Below are 22,500 nucleotides of genomic sequence, written 5' to 3'. Positions count from 1 at the left end.
GGTCGCGACCTCGGGTCGCCGAGGTCCCTCAAGCTAAAGATGGCGGCGTCGGCGGCGAGGGCCGCTATGGCTCTGCGGGCCAGTACCAGTCGGCCCGTTGCCTTTGTCAGGAAAATTCCCTGGACCGCTTCTTCAAGTGAGTGATGGAGACGTAGCGGGGCAGAATTTTTAGGTCCAAGCGATCCTCAGGAGCTCTGCTTTCCGCGGAGCACTCAAGTCAGCGTGGTGGCTCCATTAGGAGGCTGGGTTTGCTTCTGTGCTCACCAATGAGCAGAAGGAAACGTTTGCAAGTAACCGTTTAGGAATGTCCCTTGAGCTTTTGGAGTGCGTGTTCACGATCTGTCTTTCGGGGTGATTTGGTGGAAAGGCTATTACTCGGAAACTTTTAAGATTTACCATTTAGAAGGGGTTAATTTGATTGCGGTGTGGGGGATGAATTTCAAGTGGCAAGATTGGAGGTAAGGAGACGAACTAAAAGGTGATTTCAGTAATTTAGATCAAAGATGAGGAGCTGAACTAGGGTAGTGGTGGAAGGGAGGTCAGATCCATTTATGTTAACAAAACAAAATCGACAGCTTTTCGTGATGTCTTGGTAGGTGGTAGAGCACCTAATGAGGGAAAAGGAGGAATGGCTTCCAGGTTTTAACGTTGGTGAATTTCGTGGTTAGAATGTAGAAGAAGCAGGTCGAAAGGGGATGAGTTAAGTTTAAATGTGTTGGACAGAGGAGGTTGTGTATCGCTGAGTGAGAAGTGTACTCTGAAGCCGTACTGCTTGGGCCAGACTGCCACCCCGGCCATTTAATCGTGTAACCTGACTAACGGAAGGTAACTGGGCAAAGGGTTCACCACTGTGCTTCAATTTCATCTCCTGTAAAATGGAGTCAGGATCGTCCTCATACGATTGTAAAGGAGTTTATATGTAAATTGCTTAAACTTGTGCTAAATATAGAGTAAGTACTCAATAAATGGTGGTTATTTTCATGATGACTAAAATTGAAGCTCATGGGAAAGGCATAGGCTGGAGATAGAGAGGGTTGGGAGTAATCAATACTGAAATCTCTCACCAACATTGTTTTTTGTCAGCGTTGGCTGCTGTTTTGAGATAAGGTTTTTACCTTTGCTTACCAAAATTTTGGTAAGCAGTTTTACAATTTACGTTTTTGTGATTTAAAATTTTACATTTGCTTACAGTCACTTTTGTGGATAATCCATGTGTCAAGTCAGTTCCCTTGGCTTAAACAATAAAACAGGGGTAGCTTCTCTTAATTTTTGTGACCCAAGTATGATAGTAGGATGGGAAGTAGATCAATTTGTGTATCTCCTTCTCAATATGTTGTGGGTGAAGACCAAACCCAGTAGAATGCCTTGCTTAGGCCTTGTGAAACTGTAGAAAGGCTCAGGGGTTTCTTCAGCATCTTGCAAATGCAAGATTACACACTGTAATGGGAGATTTAAAACCCTCCAAGAGCCCAGCCGGCATGGTTCAGTGATTAAGCGTCAACCTATGAACGAGGAAGTCACAGGTGGATTCCCAGTCAGGGCACATGCCCAGCTGCAGGCTCCATCCCCAGTGTAGGGTGTGCAGGAGGCAGCCCATCAATGATTCTCATCATTGATGTTTCTTTCCCTCTCCTTTTCCCTCTGAAATCAATCTATATAATAAAGAGGTAATATGCAAATTGGTCCTAGTGGTGTCACAGTAACGACCAATTTGCATATTGACAGACCAGCAGGAGGCTGCGCACATAGCAGGGGGACTTGTGTGAGGCTCACTTCCCTGCCCCAGGTGCTGGAGTCCTCTCTTTCTCCTGGGTGCATGGGCCTGACAAACACCCCCGCGATACCACACCCGGTGGGAGAGCACTCTGCCCGGGGATGCCACCAACCCCCGTCCTGAGGTGGCGGGGGGAGGGGTGACACCCGCATGGCAGGAGGCCGGTTCTCAGTGCACGGTCGGCAGATGCCAAAGTGGGGAGGTGCACGCATGCAAATCAAGAGGGTGTGGACCCAACATGAAGGAAGGGCCCGGGCGTGGCAACAGAGAGTGGATGTAGAGGTAAGGCACCGGACCTGGAAGGGCCACAGGTAAACAACGCGGGGATCCCACTGCCACAAACACACAGGGCGGCCCCGCGACGCCCAGGACACCTGTCGATCCTCCCAAGCGCATAACCTCAAAGCCTCCTCCCACCACGAGGACCCAGCCCCACTGCCGTGGAGACCACAGGCAACTCTCACGCCACAGGGAAGCCGCCACGGCTTTCTCCAGCTGTCCATCCATTCATCTGCCCGGTCCAACCCGGACCGGGGCTCATCCTGGGTGGAACGCCCCCCCCACCCCCACCCCTGAGGACAAGCCAGGCCCTGACCATGCCTGCGCAAGCACACCTGTTGCCTGTGAATTCTGGAGGGGAGTGGACAGAGAGCCGCTTGAGGCGTGGGAGCGCGCTCGCCGGGGGCGGGTGGGGGGGTGAGGGGGACCGGGAAAGGCCTCCGTGTCTCCGCCCCTTCAGCACTCAACGGGAGAAAAGCCTTGTGCGCATGAATGCACATAATGCAGTGGTCCCGGAGATGGATGTTGGCCCGGGCCAGCTGGACCCTCACCCAACTCAGAGGGAGGAGTTGCGGGCCACAGTAGGCAGGACACAGCTGCGTCATCGCTTGTCCCCTCAAAGCTGGTGCGAGAGGGGTCCGAGTGCCCAAACAGAGGTGGCTACAGGTCCCAGAGAGGAAAGCAGTTAGTACTAAGACAGGATGAAAAACATAGAATTTTTAATTAGCCTGTAAAGAGTGAGGGAGGAGGGGGGAAGATGGGGAAGAAGGGAAGGAGGGAGGGAAGAACTTTCTAAAGGAGTCAGTAGAGAACAGAGTTAAAGAAGGAAAGAGGATGGATGAGTGAACTGTAGGAGGTATAATGAAAATCAAGTATAGTTGTGTACTGGGGACAGATTTTAAAAGTAGGAGTCAGAAAAGAAAAAAGATAAATGATAGTGAATAATTAGGCAGGTAGATATTAAAACAGTGGAAGTAAGTAGAGAAGAATGTATGGGAAAGGTAGGATGAGAGAAAGGGGGGGAAGAAAAGTTTTAAAGGGGAGCCAGTAGAGCTTAAAAGGAGAATGGGAAGAAGGAAGAAATTGGGGAGGGAGCAAAGTAGGTCCGAGGGAGGAAGTGAAGAAAAAAATTAAGGTGGGGAAGGAGGGCAGGAGAAAAGATAAAGGAAAGAAGGAATGTGAAGAGAGAGGGAGGGTAGGAGAAAGATGGGAAGAAGGATGATGGAACAGAAGTAGGAAATAAGGAGGAAAGAAAAGTTTGTAAATGATGAGTCAGTAGGAAAAAGTGTTACATAAAGGAGAAAAATTGTGTGAGAGGGAGAAGCCAATAAAGAAGTCAAATACAGTTGTGTGTGAAGGGGATACGATTTTAAAAGTTAATAGGGGCAACCAGGCCAGTAGGTGTTGGCAGTTAGGGGGATCAGGCCAGCAGGCAGAGTGGTTAGGGCAGGCAGGCAGGTGAGTGGTTAGGAGCCAGAGGTCCCGGATTGTGAGAGGGATGTCCAACTGCCAGTTTAGGCCCCATCCCTGGGCTCCCGGATTGGAGAGGGTACAGGTCGGCTGAGGGACTTTCTCCCCGCCCGCCCCCCACCCCCTGTGCATGAATTTCATGCACCAGGCCTCTAGTTATTATATATATATATAATCTCCAAGAGAGTCTGTATAACATTCAATTTTGAAAGTCTCAGCTCATTCATTCATCAAATATTTAAAGGGTATGTTATTTGGTAGGCATTGTTCCTGGTGCTTGTAGCTGTTTTTCCTAAAAATTGTAGGTAATTTGGGGAAAGGTTTACCTTCCAGAGCTAGTTTATTTTGGAAGTGAATGTTTTCTAAAACTAATACCTGGTTTAAAACATGTATATTAACACTGTTTTGTGTATTCTCTAGTAACAGGTTCTGTGAGATTCTATTCTGATCTTGCCAACTGGTTTAACCAACTATAGAGCTCTTAAGAAATTTAGTCCCTGTGGGTTGTTGAAGGGTTAAGCAGACGTTTATTCAGTTAGCAAATATTGCCCAACTGTGTATCAATCACTGTGGACATAGTGGACTCAACACTCAGGAGCTTACACTGTAGTGGTAGAGGGGAGGAGGCTTACAAACAACAAATGTAGGTGGTTGTTGAACCAGTGAGGTTAAATGAACTACTAGTTACTAGGGGAAAGAAGTAATATGAATGCAAATCAGACAGTACGAGCACTGTAGTTCAGAAGAGAAAGAGATCATGTAGTTTTTTGGTCTTTAACATTATCTACTGTTCATACCCACCTCATAGGGTACTGTATGTTGTCTTGTCTTTCAGTAGAAGCTCAATAAAATAATATTCAGTGAATGTATTTGGCCTAGGCCTTGAAGGATAATTAGTTTAGGCAGGAGGAGATAGGATTACTGACATGTCAAGGAGAAAGAATGACATGCAAAGATGGGAAGTCACAGGATGCATACACAGAATTTCATTTGCTGTACAGTAATGGGAAATAAGGCAGGAAGGTTGTAAGTAGGATCAACTCAACAAATTTTAGAAAATCAACTATTTAACTTAGTATAAACTTTAAATTATGAAAGGCAAGTAAATTGAGATTTTATTTGGAAATCTCTTTGTTGTAATTGTCTTCTGTGTGATCTTCTCATAGGGATTATAATGCAGGCACTTAATACAATGTCTGGTATGATGATATTTGTTGGGGATTAAGACTACAGTCAACTCAGCAATTTATCAGTCCATGTCCCTACCCCATCACCTCCGCAAATCTAGTACATTACATCTTCATAGTCAACACCTTACCTGCCTCCTAAATCTTAAGGCTTCAGGAAATGCCAAGTAGCTCCTATACATAAGAAGTTTGGAGTTCTAGGACACCCTTTGCTTTCTATCTAAAATCTAGGATGGAGGATACAAAATGCATTAACTACTTTTAATGTTTCCTCTTCCTATACAGGTGAGCTGAGAGAACACTTTGCACAGTTTGGCCATATACGAAAGTGCAGTGTACCTTTTGTGAGTTTTTTTTTAATTTTTTTTAAGTATTAATGTTATCCTTTAATTCCTGTTTCTTGTTTTTGTCAAAGCATGTCAACTTACTTGTATGTATAATGGAGTGAAGCTGTTTAATCTTTTATGATAAATTTTGGGTGATACTGATTAAAAAGTGAAAAAAAAACAACCCACCACATCCTAGGCATTTGTGCTAGTTTTTTATTGTTGCAGAACAAATTACCACAAACTTAGTGGCTCAAAAGAACATATATTATCTCACGGTTTCTGTAAATCAGGATTCTGGGCACAGTCTAGCTGAGTCCTCTGTTGAGTGACTATATAACTGCAACCTGTCAGCTGGGGCTTTGGTCTCATCAGAGGCTCAACTGGGGAAGATTGATTTCCAAGCTCCTACAGGTTTTGGCAGTTGTCTTTCAATTGTGGGACTGAGCTTTTGCTTTCTTGTTGGCTTTCAGCTGGAGGCTGCTCTCAGATCCCAGAGGGACTAGCTGCAGTTTTTTGTTTCCTGGCTTCTTTGTAGGCTATTTCCCAGGATGGCAGCTTGCTTCCTCAAAGTCAGCAAGGGAGTTTCTTTCTTCAGTCTGCTAAGATAAGTCTTATAATATAGTCACAGATTGACACCCCATCACCATTGGCATATAACCTGATCAAGGGATCAGCGTCCCATCACTTTTGCCATGTATTCTTTTAGTTAGAAGAATAGCACAGGTCTGTGTCGCACCCCCTCCCCCTCACCACCAGAGGGGATTATACAGGGAGTAACAAGGGGATCATGGGCCCATCTTAGAATTCTGCCTGCTACAGTATTATGATAATGAGATAGTAGAGGATAGTTTATCATAAAATTGGTGGAGCCCTAACCAGTTTGGCTCAGAGTGTGGGCCTGTGGACTGAAGGGTCCCAGGTTCGATTCCGGTCAAAGGCCTTGGTTGTGGGTACATCCCCAGTAGGTGGTATTGCAGGAGGCAGCTGATCGATGTTTCCCTCTCATCAACGTTTCGAACTCTCTATCCCTCTCCCTTCCTCTCTGAAAAAAATCAATAAAATATATTTAAAAAAAAACAAAACTAATTGGTGGAGAATATCTATTTTAGCTTTTATCCTCATTAAATTGGGTGCGTTTTAAAAAACTTTTCATATTTATTACATTCCCATTGCTTTCTCATGATGGTTTAGAAATCAATCTATAATTTGTTTAACTTTATTCTGGGCTGTATTATTCTGTGAGCTTTCTAGAATTAACTGATTTTAGCAGGTGATAATGGTAGTGGTGGTGATGAGGGTGATTAGTCTCAGAAATTACCAGAAATATACCAAGATTCTGAAGCTTAAATTTTGTTTCTAGAAGTAAGTTAGAAACAGGGAGAGTACTTCTTTTTGTGATTGGAATTTCCCTTGACTATTACTGTTACTGTGGTTTGTATCTAGAATGGCACAGGAAGCTCATTCTTATATTTTACTTCTCCGATGGTAGCAAAAAAGCAGAGAATGTTAAAATTAACCTAGGAATTAAGCTTTGGGTAACTAGGGGAGTGAATATGCATTAAAGCAAGGGGTTTTTTTGGTTTTTGTTTTTTATTGATTTCAGAGAGGGAGGGAAACATCAATGATTAGAAAGAACCATCCATTGGTTGCCTCCTGCACACCCCCTACTGGGGGTCGAGCCTGCAAGCCAGGCATGTGCCCAGACCAGAAATCAAACCAGTGACCTCTTGGTTCCTGGGTTGATGCTCACCCTCTGAGCCACAGGGGTTGGGCTAAAGCAAGGTTTTTGACATTCATTAAAATGTTATTCCATTTTGGCAAATAAAACATTGGTAGTTTGATTTGGAGCTTATAGAAACTTTCTCAAGTTCATGATTATTTTCTTAAATTTCAAATTTTAGAACAGAGAGACTGGCTTTCACAGAGGTATGGGTTGGATTCACTTTTCTTCAGAAGAAGAACTTCAGAATGCACTACAACATGACAGTCATGTTATTGATGGAGTAAAAGTAAGTATTTTTCTATATATCATGTACTTACTTTATATCAATTAAATAGGTCGTAAGTGTGAAATGACAGGGATTTGGGGCAATCTTTTAAAGAATGGCGGTGGTGGTAGAGTGCCCAGTTCTAAAAGGTCTGGGGAGGGAAGTTAAGAAAGACCTGATAATGGGTAGCAAGCATATGTAACACCGAGCAGTAGAAACAGCAGCCTATTTATCAGGGGATGAAATCTTGGCTTTTCCACTTTATTATGTGGCCTTGGGTCAGACTGATTTACAATTTATTTTTTTCTAAATGTTTTTATAGATTTCATAGAGAGGAAGGAAGAGGGAGAGAGAGAGAAACATCAATTGGCTGCTTCCTGCATGCCCCCTTACTGGGGACTGAGCCCACAACCTGGGCATGTGCCCTGACTTGGAATTGAACTGGTTGACCTCCTGATGCATCAGACCACCAACTGAGGCCGGGCTGATTTATAATTTTTAATTGAAATTCAGGGAGTTTTACAAACAAAGAACATCCTCTTGACTTATTGGTGCTGACTTCCTAATAAAAAGGCAGTCTTAAGGGGTTAATTTTCAGTTTTAATGTTTTTGTGGACATTGGCTTTCTTTACAGTGCTTACTTGATTTTTTTTCAGCTCCATGTTCAAGCTCAGAGACCGAAAGTTTTGCAAGGGGATCAAACATCTGATGAAGAGAAAGATTTTTAATACTATTACTACCTATTAAATAAAGGAACAAAACTGAAAATTTTGTGTAAATGTTTTTATTTTAAACAAATAGGTGCACCAAGCAAGCGCTTACTTTTCCCCACTCCAAATTAAAACAGAGCACAATAGGGGCATACATCATTTGGCAGGACAGTTCCAATAGGTGAACATCCTTCTACTCACTGTGGTTGGGTTAACTTTACTCATAACCAGTCATTCTTCCAGAAAATATTAACCCCAAAGTACTAATGTCACATAAAGGAAGTGATCTTAATTTCATTTATGGAGCAGTATGTTCTATAAATGTCAAAAGGTGGGAGAAGCACAAACACAACCCACTCTTTAAAAAAACTAAATAGTTCAAAGTAGAATTTTCCATCCCCACCCCACCCCCAACTTTCTGCTGTAATAAAAAGTAGTGCTGGGATCTGACACCCAGATTTGGTTTTTATCTGGCCCATTTACAAAGTGTTTGCCCATATGACTTGCATCATTAGGGTTATGGGTAATAGTCCATTCACTGTGAAGAGGGGTACCTATTCCTTCCTCCTCTTCTTGCCTTCATGCTCATGTTCCTTGGGGCGGCTGCTATCTGAGGGTCTTTTAGAGCCACCGTGCTGTTTGGCTTCTTCCAAAAACTTGTCCAAACCAAAAGGATCTTCCTCAAACTGAACTGGTCCTTCTCGACCTCTTTGCCTACGGTCTGAACCAGAAAACTCCTTATCGGGAACAAATCTAGGGAAAAAGAGAAAGAACCAAATTATGAACTACTTGTTTACACTCGTGCAAACATTGAAACTGAACTGTTTGCTTGGTACCTGTTGGTCTTTATTCTGGCTTCTAGATCATCACCATACATGTCCTTATCCAGATTTTTACTGGGCCTGTAAATATTCTGGGCCATATCTTTACCACCTCTCCAGGCTTGATCATAAACATTGTAAATTTCATCTTCTCCACCTGCAAAACCACTGTCCATACCCTGTAGAGAACATTACAAGTATATGTTATAATTTATTAAGTTGAATCTGACTACATTCATTTATAGCTCACATTTTCAACAACCTTCATTAAAAGTCCATAAACTTGTTTGTATCACCTTCAGGTTCTTAGATTAAATTAGGTACTCATTAACAAGTTAGACTAGCAAAGTAGTCATTAAAACTGGGGGACACTAGTATAAGCAGTTACTTGACAATTTCAATCTGTATAGACATAACTAGAGGCCCAATGCATGAAATTTATGCAAGGGGCTAGGCCCTCGCAGCCCTGGCTTCATCCAGAAGGTCGTTCCGCTGTTCGGCCATCTGGATTAATTAGCATATTACACTTTTATTATTATAGATGGCAAGAAGATGGAAGTAACATAAAACATCTGATGCCATTCAGAGTAATAATATACCCCCCCCTTAACTGCCTGACAACATCACTATTATAGCATGAGATAACAGGGTTATCAATGAAAATCAACAAACTTGTTCCATATATTTAGAAAAATTTAAGTGATTTAATCCTAAAGTTGTAAAAGGTGACTGTCAAATATTTACTTATGTGGAGCTTTCATGCCTAACCCCCTTTGCTCAGCCTGGTAAGATGCCATTGCATAGTAATTAAGAACACAAGCTTTGACATCAATACAGCCCATCAATGAAATCTGAGTTCCATCAGTTACTAGCTAAACCTCTATGTGTCAGAATTTCCTCATCTTCAAATAGAGGTGGTAATAGTGTGACTTCGTAGGGTTTCTGTAAGGATTAAATAAGATAATACAAGTAAACCTAACCGGTTTGGCTGGGTGGATAGAGCGTTGGCCTGTGGACTGAAGGGTCCCAGGTTTGATTCTGGTCAAGGGCAAGTACCTTGGTTGCGGGCACATCCCCAGTAGGAGGTATGTAGGAGGCAGCTGATCAATGTTTCTCTCTCACTGATGTTTCTAACTCTCTATCCTCCCCCTTCCTCTCTATAAAAAGTCAATAAAATATATTATAAAAAAAAAAAAAAAGATAATACAAGCAAAAGGCTTAGAAAAATGCTGGGAATATAAGAAGCACCCAGTAACTTAATAACTAGAAGAACTTACTCAAATGCTACCTTCACATCTTAAAAACTCCCCAGTCATAATTAACCTCCCCCCTATATCCCAGTACAACTTCATACTTTTATATTCTTACCACAGTCTGCCTTGTCTTTATTTATATAGGTTAATCTTGTCTTTTCCAGTAGACTTTGAGGGCAAAGGCATATCTAGTTTTTTTCCCCCCACCCCCATATTTTGAGGGCAGGCACCTACCTTGTTTTAAAATTTTCTTTTATTTAATCCTCACTTGAGGATATGTTTTTATTGATTTTTATAGAGAAGAGGAAGGGGTAAGGGTAGGGAGGGGAGAGAAACCAATGAGAGCGAAACATCGATATGTGCCCCGATGGAGGATCAAACCCACAAACTCTTGGTGTACAGGACAATGCTCCAACCAACTGAGCCACCTGACTAGGGCCAGAGCCAAGTTTTATAACCTATTTTTTTTCATTTTCTACTAGTGTTTCAAATATTAGCTAATTGTAAGAGGTAAAAATCAGAGCTGTTTCATGTTACTTCTTTCTTACGTTACAATATACAACTTACAATTTTTTTCTATCAGCCTGCCTTAGGTTGATCCAAATGTGCATTTTCTTTTCCCAGAGGTTTGGTATTCATATCAACACTTAAGATAACTCTATGTTTTTTGTGGGTGTTAACTCTTACCCGAGGATATTTTTTCCATTGATTTTTAGAGAGTGGAAAGAAGGGAGGAAGAGGGCGAGGGGGGAGGGGGAAGAGAGAGAGAGAAAGAGAAACATTGATGTGAGAAAGACATTTTCTTGCTTCCTGCACATGCCTCAACCAGGGCCAGGGATTGAACTTGCAATCCAGGTACGTTCCCTTAGCCAGGAATCGAACCTTTGACCCTTTGGTGTGCAGGCAACGCTCTAACCAGCGAGCAACAGCAGCCAGAGCATGATAAAGCTATTTCTGTTGTACCTTGGATTGGTTGAACAGCCTTTGGTCATATTGAACTTCATTGGAAGTCCGAGGATTGGGCACACCAAGAGCAATGACCTCACTGATATCTCGATTTTCATTTCTCTGCAATTTCGACCTGTTTTGAAATACAATGTTACTAACTGAAAACTCTTCACAGACAAGCTGAATTTCAATTTTAAAAATACAAGCAATCTCAGAAACTAAGGAAATGTGTATGTCCTGTTAATATCTCGAACATATATTCCCTGATAATGCATAATTCCCTGATAATGCTGGCAGCCCTTACAGCATTTCAGCTAGATGATTACTGGAAGAGGTAGGGTTTTATAATTAGACCCTCCTGTTAGCTGGAAAGAATTGCTAAGAGATTCATTCTTGACACAGAAGTCTTTAATACAAACAAGCACCTCACAATACATGCTGAGATATGAAACTGCTATAGTCTATATTTGCTATTATTAAAAGAGGATGGGTAGGACTGGATACAAATTAAATGTATCACAGGAATCATTTTCAATAAGCTGGAATCAGGTTTTTTTACATAACCACGTTTAGTAATTTTATCCTATTAGAATTTTGAGGAAAACACATCGATGACTGGATTACTCATTATGATTTTCGACATTCAGATTAATTCCCCTGCTGTTTCAGTGTGTAATGCAATCTACATTGCAATGAAACCATGGTAACTGTCGTCATTTGTTTTGCTAGAAGCTCAGGTCTTAAAAATGACTTCTACAGACAATCTGATTTCATTAAATCACAAGTTTACAGCTTTCCTATGCTATCAATCCTCAGCCACTTAAATGGTCCAATTTATGTACAGAGCTATTTTGATTTCTGTAGCTTAGGAATTTCAGACCAAAAGCATATTAACTGCACACTTTCCTACTTCATTCCTCTTTCTTCTTCACTATACATATAACCACAACTCTAAATTCAGATTTTCTGCTTTTCCATGACTTCACATATCCAGAGATGAAATATGCCATTAAACAACAAACACTACCACCAGCAGGAATCTTCTTGTTCATGTTTAAGATATGAATGGAAAAAATGGATTGTATCAGCTCACAGGATGATGAGAGCCTTGAAAACTGCTCATTTGGAAATAAGATGTTTCATATTTGTATTTAACTCTCATTCAGAATTTTACCTCCATGTGACAGCATTTCTTCAACTTTTCAGCACTTTCCGTTCCAAGCCTTTGGTGAACCACAAACTTCACCAATCCCTACTTTATTTCTAGTTTGTTCTATACAAGTCTGTACTTATTAAGAGTGCTCTGTCTGTATGTCAACTATATTTTAATTTTAAATAAAGTGCTCTGTCAATTTTCCCAATTCATTTTATTAAAAAATTTTTTTTATCCATAATTTTATATAATAGCTCTGCCTTTCTGAATTTTAAGTGAAACTGCTCATGAGAAGCGGCCGATTTTCACTTCTTACAAAACCTGTTTTTCTCCCCCATTGTACTTCATAGAGTGCTCTGCATGTAAAAGGGCCTCAATAAAGGTATTGCAGCTTATTTCCTGTCTAAAGGAACAGGCACGTAATAAATTTGTCTCACCATTTGAAATTGGAAAAGAACAGACCAGAACAGTCCTATCCATTACCTTCTTTTCACAAACATGATCTGCATTTCCTTTTCTATATTCCCATCATTCTCAATTCTAGCTGACTCTACAAGGCGATGGAAGAAAAGATTACTTCCACGGATAGTCAATTCTGCTAAAAACAAGGTAAGTAGTTAAGTGCAAGAAAATAAGTGCTGATTTAAGTCATCAAACTAAGAGAAGCAAAATTGGTATTAGTGGACTAAACCATCTCTCTAAAAGGTTCACAAAGGCCAATCTTCATAATTCATATTTATCTCAAATAACACCTACCTCTTATCAGGCGCTGCCCTGGAAAGATTCCGGTCATGCTGTCTCTCTTTCCGCCTGTCATGCCGAATTTCATCCCTCTCACGTGCCTCCCCATCCTCTGTGTGGACAGAGTTGAAAATTACTTCATCACTATATTACCCATTAATATTTTAAACAAAATAATATAATCTTTAACCTTAGACAATTCCATGAACTTCACTGTAGTCACATTCAGCCCTTTCAACTTTACTTCCAATTAATTTAAATCCAATAGTATTGGTTTAATTTTGGGAATATGAATTCCAGAATCATGCATGTAGCTTAAGTACTTAGGGGTAAGTGTACTGATGCTTTTGACTTATTTTAAAATGCATCAAAGTATTAAGGTGGACTGAAAGATAAAGAGATGGGTAGATATGTAAGAAAGCAAATTTAGCTATGTTAATTATTAAAAAGAAATACAGAAGCTAGGTGGTAGAGATAAGAGTGTTTGTTTTACAATTCTTTCCATTTTTCTATGTGTTTTAAAATTTTTGTAATGAAGTATCAGGAAAAAGAATTATGTATACGTTTGTTATCAAAGTGGAGGGTTCTTTCCCCCACTATGTGCTGCTGGGGGTGGAATCCTTATGATATTTTGAGAAAAAGAACTTTCTGAGAATAAGTGATTTTTATTTGCATCATTTCTAAAGTCACATTTCCCTTTGTCTAGTCATAGAAGTGTAGCTTGGGGTTTCAGTAAAGCTAGAAACAAAGCCACTGTCCAGAATTTCCTTTCTATGTTGAAGACAGGTCCAGTACAGTATCAGGCTAGTTGCAGTCCATTAGTCCAATGTGTGTGGGGGTCGTGGGTAAAAGCAGGAGAGCGCAAGAAGAGAGTCCCAAGGGTCCTGAAAACAAAAGAGCGAACTCCTTTGTTCAGGGGATTAAATATCCCAAATTTTACGCCCTTGCCGTAGCCATGCTCATTTTGGCCAATGACCTTTGTTCTTAGGTGTGATAGACAGTAAGCAAGTTTCCTATGTCACCCCAATTTTAATGGGCATGCTTCTATCTCTCCTTTGTTGGCCCCCTGGAGCATATGAAGTTTTAGCTTTCTGGTGAAGCTGCCCAAATGACATGTCTCTAATATCTGATCTTTTATTTTTCTTCTTTCCTATTATTAACTAGTTAAATACAACGGTATCAAGTTTACCCTTACATATTCAAAGACCAGTTGCCTTTGAATAAAAAACCCTTTGCTTGTGATCCATAGGGGCTGGTTGCATCTTGATCTATATCTACTGTTTTTATGTCTATCTTCATTTTCTCTATCATCTCCAGTCTGAAGGTATAGTGTAGTTAAGAGCATGAGCTTTGGAAACAGTCTGTCAAGATTAAAAGTCTGTTTCTGTAACAGATTGGCAATGTAAACTTGTGTGGGTTTATATAACAACTCTGAGCCTTAGTCTCCTTCTCCATAAAAATAGTGGCAATAATAGTATCACTGCATCTGGTTGCTGTAAGATTATATTAGGCAATCCATGCAAAGTGCTCAGAGTGGTGCCTGCCATAATAAGCACTCAATAAATGTTTGTTTTTATTCATATATGGCAACAGCCTTTTCAAAATTTTAATTCACTTCTCAAGAACAGTTCTGCTGTGTTTTTTTTTCTTATCAGTTTAGAGAACTCAGATACAAGAAGTTTTTACTTCTAATTGCTTTCAGTGGTTAGGTGTACAACAGGCAGGTATTTATATCTTGCCTCAGTAAGTCATTCATATCTGGTTCAAGGAAGTGGATCATTACTTAAAACCCTGGTTACTTCCTTAGAGTTGAACTCCAGACTTCTATAATCAATTGCCTGCTCAACACCTACATTTTAAATTTAACATGTCCACATCTAAACTTCTAATCTTTCTCTCCTAAACCTCTTTATCCTGCAGTCTTCCCAATAAGTAAATAGCAATTCAATCGTTTCCAACTGCTCAAGTCAAAAGTTTTGAAGTCACCCTTGATTCCTCCTTTTCTCTCATATTTCTACCTAATCCATAAGCATATTTTGTCAGTTCTACCTCCAAAATATATCAAATATCTGACCATGTTTTCACTACCTCTCATCATCTCATCTGGATTATTGCAATAACATTGCAATGGATTCCCTACCCATTCAACAGCCTTCTAATATGTCAGATCATGTCACTCTGCTCAAAACCTTTCAACTGTTCCGCTTTTTACTTGAAGTAAAAGCCATGTCCTAACAGTGGCTAAAATCATTTGAACACTACTCTTCCTATTTGACCTAATTACTCTGATACCTCATATCCTACTACTCTTTCTTACTCCAATCCAGCCATACTGGCCTCCCTGCTTTACTTGTACACACCAGGCATATTCCCAACTCAGGGCTTTTGCACTTGCTGTTCTTTCTATCTGGGATGCTCTTCTCCCAGAAATCCACAAGGCTCACTTCCTTACTTCCTTTAAGTTTTGGGTTAATGTTAACATCTCAGAAGTGAGGCCTATTGTGACTACCCTCTACTGGCACTTTTTAAAAAATATATAAATTTTTATTGATTTCAGAGAGGAAGGGAGAGGGAGAGAGAGATAGAAACATCAACGATGAGAGAGAATCATTGATTGGCTGCCTCCTGCACGCCCCTATTGGGGATATCAAGCCTGCAACCCAGGCACATGTCCTTGACCGGAATCGAATCTGCGACCCTTCAGTCCGCAGGCCGACACTCTATCCACTGAGCCAAGCCGGCTAGGGCTCTCCTGGCACTTTTATGCCCCTTCCCTGTTTTATTTTTTCCCATAGTGAATATTACTTTCTAACACATTACAGGATTTGTTTTCGGTCTGTCTACATTCCCTAGAATGTTCACTGTTATACCTACTCCCTACCCCCCAATCTTGCATGTAGTAGATCACCAATGAGAACTGAATGAATAAAATTGTACTAGTCAAGGATTTCTTAATAAAACAAAAACCATCCTCACAATTTTCTTGAGTTAATATTATTCTCCTCACTCTAGCTGAATCAACATACCAGTACAGACCACTAAACAAAGCAAGAGAAGAAACATGGACAGATTTAATGATTATAGGTATATTAACCTACGAGATAGAAAAACTGGATTATTTTACCATGTGGAGGAGCTAATTATTCACTTGAGACTTCATTTCTCTTTGGAAGTTTCAAGAAAAATAGAACAAGAGAAAAATCAAGCCTATATTTAAGTTAATAAGCAGTTTTTAAAAGTACATGGCTCAGAACTTAAAAAACTTCAAGAGTAGTCCCATACTGAAGGTTCACAGTTAAATACATACTTTATTTTTTGCTGCTTAGGCCTAATAAGGGAGAAGTTACTTTCATTTCCACACAATTTCTGAAATAGCTATATTTTTTTATATGTATACTAGTGCATGGGGGGTGTGGGGGGGGTTTCCTCAGCCCAGCCTGCACCCTCTCCAATCGGACATTCCTCTCGCAATCTGGGACAGCTGGCTCCTAACGGCTCATCTGCCTGCCTGCCTGATGGCCCCCAACTGTCCTCCCCTGCCGGCCAATTTGGATCTGATTGGCTGGTTTCTATGCCAGTCAGCGTCAAAAGCTCCACCTTCTAGGCAGCCATTGGCTCCTCACAGTTCACCCAGATTTGGTTCTGATTGGTCGGTTTTTATGCCAGTCGGCGTCAAAAGCTCTGCCTCCTAGGCAGCCATTGGCTCTTCACAGTTCACACAGATTTGGTTCTGTTGGTTGGTTTCTATGCCAGTCAGCATCTCCAGGCCTATCTCCAGGCCTGATCAGAAAGGCGGGGCTGACCAGCAGCCCCCATGGAGGCCAGGACAAAAACAGAGGTGCGGCAGCTGGCGAAGCCCAGAGAGAAAGAGAGAGGCAACAGCTGATCAACAGCTACCACGGAGCCTGTGGATCAGACTCTGCCTCTTTCTCCGGGCCTGATCCACAGCCCCCTCAGCAGTCAGTGCTGGGTCGCTGTGCCCACACCAGTGGCAGTCAGTGCTGGGTCACCACAGCAACCAAGCACTGACTTCCGGTGTTCGGTTGAGCCCACGGTCGGTAGTTACCGATCCTGGATTTTTATATATTAGGATACTAATTTTGTATGCAGTAAAAATCAATAGGGATTTTCTAGAATGAGATCTATATCTTACAAAGTAAATTCAAGTTGGTAATGAGAATGTCATACCTTTTTCCACATGGGTTTTGATCCCAGCTCTTCTCTCCCTAGCTTTCTGGGCCATTTCTCTCAGTTTCTCTTCATGTTTCTCTTTTTCTTTTTGAGCCATCTTTCTCTCTACTTGAGCACGCATTTCCACAGCTTCTCGAGCCTGTTAGTGAAGTTGGATGTTAAATAAGACACTACCAGGGGATAGATTATAGCTATCATCTAACTCCCTGACTAACATCTGGCTTGAGAAGGCAGCTATACAGAATTCAGATTTGTTATTGTTAATTAAAACAAAGATTCTTGTCCACTAAAAGATAGCTTTACTGGAAGACACCGTAAACTTGGATTTTTTCACTCTGAGAAATGTCTCAGGTTAAAGCTACAGATAGACACTCTCCCCGCCCCCCCACCCCCGCCAAAAAAAATTTGAAAGTCTGTATTACACGAATGCTTTCTTAGAAACAATCTAAAAAGTCAAAGAAAATTCCAGTAAAGTCATTTTTAATATCAATAACATACAGGAACTGATTATGTTCTCAAAATCAATCGAGTCACCTCAAGATAAAGCCGACCACTGCCTTAGGGAAAAACACTTAAAAAACATTTTAATAATGTATTAATGTTTTTAACCTGAAGTCAAAACTTCTGGGTAAGGGTAATGCCTAACGCAGTGGTCGGCAAACTCATTAGTCAACAGAGCGGCAAACTGCAGCTTGTGAGCTGCATGTGGCTCATGAGCCGCAGTTTGCTGACCACTGCCTTAACCTATAAGAAATAATTTTTATAAGGGTGTTCACTGTAATACAAAAGATATACTTTTCTATGTTCTAAACATGTGCCATGATGTATGTGATTTCCAGTCACATATTAGTACCATAATATTAAGACAGCCAATACTATGAATGCCATATTCTATACCATTCAACTCATCAAAATGTTTACTTGCCTTTTCCTGCTACTGACTTTTTGGAAAACATCTACTCTAAAATAGAGAAACAGTATGAAACCTAATAACAGCAGCTGGCAATCTGCGCAAAATGGGATCAGCCTAGTAAACCATTATTCTGAAGTTTTGAGGAAACTCCAGTAGTGAGGTTTGTGTATGAGTCTGTAAAGGCTGAGACCAGATACAGAGCTGCAAATAGCACCTGCCATCTCTGGCTCTCATATCACAGGGGATAGAGTCTCTCTAGGTCAGCCTTGGGCAAACTATGGCCCGCGGGCCGGATCCGGCTGTTCTATCCAGTTCTCTTGCTCTTCCCTCCACTCCTTTACTTTGAATTTATATTAGTTCACACAAACACTCCATCCATGCTTTTGTTCCGGCACTCCGGTCCAGTTTAAGAACCCATTGTGGCCCTTGAGTCAAAAAGTTTGCCCACCCCTGCTCTAGGTACTCAATACAGTAGCTAAAATAACAGTATCTTAGGTAACCAAGGATGTATTTACAAATTATCAAAGTATTATATAATCTACACTAATAAAAGAGTAACATGTTAATTGACCGTACCTTTGCAACACCCACCAGCCAATTACGAGTGAGTATGCAAATTAACCCAACAAAGATGGAGGGTTAATTTGCATATGCAGGCGCTGAGCATCCAGGGGCGGGGCGGGGCGCTTGCATAGTCATTCCGCAACACGCCAGCCGCTCCGGGCCTCTGGGCAGCGTGGTAAGGTGGAAAGGTGGCTCCAGGCTGGAGCAGAAAGGCAGCTCCAGCCAGAGAGAAGGTGGTGCCAGCAGCCAGGGGAAGGAAGGCCCATTCTTGCACGAATCTTCGTGCATCGGGCCTCTAGTTAAATTATGATGACCAACCTTCCGATCAGCAATGTAAAGGGCTTCAGCCAATTTAGCAAAATTTTCATTGATGTGAACTGTCTGCAGTCCTCTTCCATCGGCAGCCAGACGTTTGTCTAATGGAATTGTATAACCCTAGTTTTAAGCAGACAGAGAAAACAGTCACAAAGGAGAGAATAAATTCTTTAAAATTAGATTTAAATATGTCCATTCTGACAACCACTTAGTTGAAGTTCTTTTCCTTACATCTTTCTTCATAATTATGCAACAGCAGCAGCTAACACTGAGTGCTTTGTGTGGAAGACTGTTTGAGCACTTTACATGTTATGATCTCATTTAACCTTCACAGTAACTCCATAAAGCTGATAACATTACTGTTTTCATTTCACAGATAAAGATAGTAAAATAAAAAGGTTGGTTGTGTAATGTCCCTAAGGACATATAGTAAAATAAGTGGATGAGCTAATATTTAAATTCACACAGTGTAATTTTAGAGCTCATGTTCTGGGAAAATAGATTCTCATGTAAATAATTATGAATTGTATTAAGAGGAAATCACTATCAAATAGCTAAATACTTGTTCCTAAGTAAATTTAACAGTCACAAGAAGGTAGAACAATCCATAAAATAATAGTATCTATAGTATAATCTGTAAACAGTATAATCTGCTGTACTGTTTTAATGCCTTGGTAGATTCTTGGAACCTTGTTTTAGTAAACAGAGGATGAGCCCATAACTCCCTTTAGGGAATAATTTATATGTAATCCATAAGTTAAAGTGGCTTTCACCCATCCAAAATAGAAACATGAAATATGATCTGGGAGAAAAAAGGAAATAATGATTAGGAAGTTTATTCCACATCATTTTATAGATTCTTCATGACTTCTGGAAGCGTTGGCAATTAGTAGATATGTAGGATTTAAATGGCTTACACATGCAATGTTATGAACAGAAACTAATAGTTTAAAAATTAAAGTACTGAATATATCTAAGCATGTACTGTATTTTGCCAAATATTTTAAATTGATTTAATTTCTTTCAAAACAATTTTAGATGTAAGTTTGAGTTTTTTTAAAAAGTATTGCCTTTCATTGATCTTTCGATGTTACTTCATTCTATCTATTCCTTTTCTATGTACTTCTGATAACAATTCACTAAAAGAATCTACGGTATTTATATGCCTGGCATACTAACATTTCTATTACATTAGAAAAATAAAAAATAAGTCACATGTGGGTGTTCCTTTTTTTTTTAAAATAAATATTTTTTTATTCTTAAAAAAATTTTTTTAATGTATTTTTATTGATTTCAGAGAGGAAGGGAAAGGGAGAGACAGATAGAAACATCAATGATGAGAGTGAATCATTGATCAGCTGCCTCCTGCACAATCCACACTGGGGATCAAGCCTGCAACCTGGCATGAGCTCTGACTGGGAATTAAACCGTGACCTCCTGGTTCATAGGTTGATGCTCAACCACTAAGCCATGCCGGCTGGGCTGGATGTTCCTTTTTGAAAACATTCAACTAAGTGAGATACTGAGCTTTCACCTAAAGTTATCCAGGCTGAAACTCAAAGTTATCCAGGCTGAAGCTCCTTCCCTGGGTGTTTTCCAGTAGGTTGTAATACTAAAAGACTGATTGTATAACAACATAATTACCTTTGCATTTTTCCAGTTTGAAATACAAGGAGGAATCTTCCACTCTTGTTGTTCTTTCACAGTCATCTGAGTTGAGAAAACAGTGGAAGAGACATTTTTAAATTCATGGTCTAGCTAAAAACCCAAGTGTACTCTTTCTTCAAAGGCAGACAAATATATGGATGAATTTAGTCAAAGACTGAAATTCCATTGTTTGGTAGCACTATATACTATGTTCCTACATCATGAAGTGCTGGAGGCTAATTCCAGCATGTCATAATAAATGCAAGAAGTCCTCAAAAGGTTGATGGGCTTCTATATTCAGCAGGGCTGAATATGTTATTGCCTGCTGGAATAGCCAAAAGCATTACCCCAAATCTGAAGATCGCTTATATTATTGCCTGTTACCAGACAACTGAGGGCATTTCAATCTACATTTTATTGCCTCCTGCTGTCCAAACAGCTGAACAGCCAAAGGCATTTCCTCCAACCTGACAATACCTACTGTATACCAAACTTACCTTTGATATGTATATCTACCTACTTTGCTATAGGGCACAATGTGGGAATAAAAAGAGCCCTGGGTCTGGAGGTAGAGAGAACTTAGCTACTACAGCTAAGCTTTCTCTGGCTCCCCGATGGATTACAAATTTATATTATATTTCTAGTCTCTTTATTAATTTACATGCAGCCCTTCTCCAGATTCCTGAACCCTTCTAGATGCTGGAGAAATACCCAGGCAATGAAGTCTAGTAATAACTTTAACATAAAAAATGGAAAATAATCTACAAATTATTTTTGACAGTTATAAATAGTGGTTAGTACTTTTCCATATTTAAAGTGATTTAACTTCTTTCAGATGAATACTTGTTCTTTAGTTGGGTAATAAAACATTTTTAAAAGCCACTCACATTATCCATCAGAGACCTAACAATTCCAGGTACTCACTTCCTATAACTATGATAACATCCTCATGTCAAATAGCAGACCCTGCTCATCCATTCAAAACAGGGGCTAAGTTAATAATAAAACTAATAGCTAACATTTTACATACATTTTCATAAGCACTCTGCAACTACACATTATAGTCTTAAGTGGATCCCTATTTGTTCTTGAAAAACAAATTAAAAAAGAAAACAATGCATAAGTTTAAAGGCATTTAGACTTTATTATATGGGAAGTTATTTATAAAATTAATAACCATGAGTCCAAAATAATATTTTACAAATGGCAAAGATTACCTTTCGGCTAGGAGAATGCATGACAGGTGCAGGAGGAGAAGGTGGTCCTCGGGGAATTTTCTTATTAATCCTGAAGCATAAATCAAAGCACAACTGTATAGTGCTACATTTTTTCCCCTTTTAGTTAAGTCTCAAGTCTCCCCCCTTATTTTTTATTATGTAAAGCTTCAAACACATATAAAAATAGAGAGTGTACAATTAATGTCCATCTTCTCATATAACAGTCACTCAGCTTCATCAATTATTAAAACATGGCCAACTTGTCATCACTACCCAACTCATCTCCACAATAGTATCATTTCATGGAGTAATTTACTTTTTTCCTATTTAAAAATCAGCTTTATTTAAGTACAACTGACTGCAATTAATTATAAATACACATTTAAAGGGTTCAATTTGATTAAGTTTTGACACAAGTATGTATCTGTGAAACCATCATCACAATAAAAATAGCGAACATCCCATCACCTCCAAAGTTTCTGTGTGCCCTCTTGTTCTTATCTCCTCTGCCGCCCACTCCCCCTCTTCCCCACAGTCAATCACTGATCTATTTCCTGTCATTACAGGTTTGCATTTTCTATTGTTTTATATAAACAGAGTCATACAGTATGTAAGTGTTTTTGTCTGGCTTCTTTCACACAGCATAATTATTTTGAGATGGATCTATGTTATTGCATATTATTAAAATTTTATTCCTTTTTATTGCTCAATAAAATTGCTCATTCCATGTACAGATGTCCCACAATTTGTTATCCATTCACCTGTTAATGGACATTTGGGACGTTTCTCCTGGGACATCTTTTTAAAGAATAGTGGTTCATTCTCATGAAGCCACCTACTTACTTGAACCTAGGAGGTTCCATTGGATCTTTCTGCATTTCCACCATACGAATAACCCTCTGTTTTGCTCCAGAGTTGAAAGCCACTCCTTGCTGAGATGGTGTGTATCTGAAGAATACAGATGGAACTAAAGGTGTAATTAGTTCAAACTTTCAATAGG

The 22,500-nt window shown here is 40.1% G+C and overlaps 2 protein-coding genes across 7 annotated transcripts in view; one reads left to right on the top strand and one right to left on the bottom strand.

The window, feature by feature from the left end:
• The first annotated feature begins 4 nt into the window (after nt 1-4).
• SLIRP (SRA stem-loop interacting RNA binding protein) lies at nt 5-7,795 on the top strand. The gene is made up of 4 exons (XM_080670927.1): nt 5-136; nt 4,996-5,054; nt 6,941-7,048; nt 7,684-7,795. Exons 1-4 carry the CDS (start codon nt 40-42, stop codon nt 7,753-7,755), a joined length of 336 nt encoding a protein of 111 aa, XP_080527053.1. The 5' UTR covers nt 5-39; the 3' UTR covers nt 7,756-7,795.
• The window catches only part of SNW1 (SNW domain containing 1), a 41,161-nt gene continuing 23,891 nt past the window's right edge, over nt 5,231-22,500 (bottom strand). Inside the window, exons 6-16 of one of the 6 annotated variants that reach the window (XR_013960722.1) lie at nt 22,344-22,448; nt 21,501-21,570; nt 20,281-20,346; nt 18,640-18,756; nt 16,842-16,983; nt 12,669-12,765; nt 10,775-10,892; nt 8,574-8,737; nt 8,292-8,490; nt 7,669-7,732; nt 5,231-5,638 (exon numbers count right to left, since the gene is read on the bottom strand). Coding sequence is in view for 2 of the 6 variants with exons in the window: in XM_080670886.1 (XP_080527012.1) it covers nt 8,292-8,490; nt 8,574-8,737; nt 10,775-10,892; nt 12,669-12,765; nt 16,842-16,983; nt 18,640-18,756; nt 20,281-20,346; nt 21,501-21,570; nt 22,344-22,448 (1,078 nt within the window). In the remaining 4 variants the exon portion in view is untranslated. Of the gene's footprint in view, nt 5,650-6,634; nt 7,733-8,291; nt 8,491-8,573; nt 8,738-10,774; nt 10,893-12,668; nt 12,766-16,841; nt 16,984-18,639; nt 18,757-20,280; nt 20,347-21,500; nt 21,571-22,343; nt 22,449-22,500 lie in introns of those variants that run through there. The other 5 variants (XR_013960723.1, XR_013960724.1, XR_013960725.1 and 2 more) reach the window with 5 other exon arrangements.

The sequence above is a fragment of the Plecotus auritus genome (genome assembly GCF_963455305.1).
Source record: "Plecotus auritus genome assembly, chromosome: 1".
NCBI classification, from domain to species: domain Eukaryota; kingdom Metazoa; phylum Chordata; class Mammalia; order Chiroptera; family Vespertilionidae; genus Plecotus; species Plecotus auritus.
This window is presented reverse-complemented; position numbering and strand designations above follow the sequence as displayed.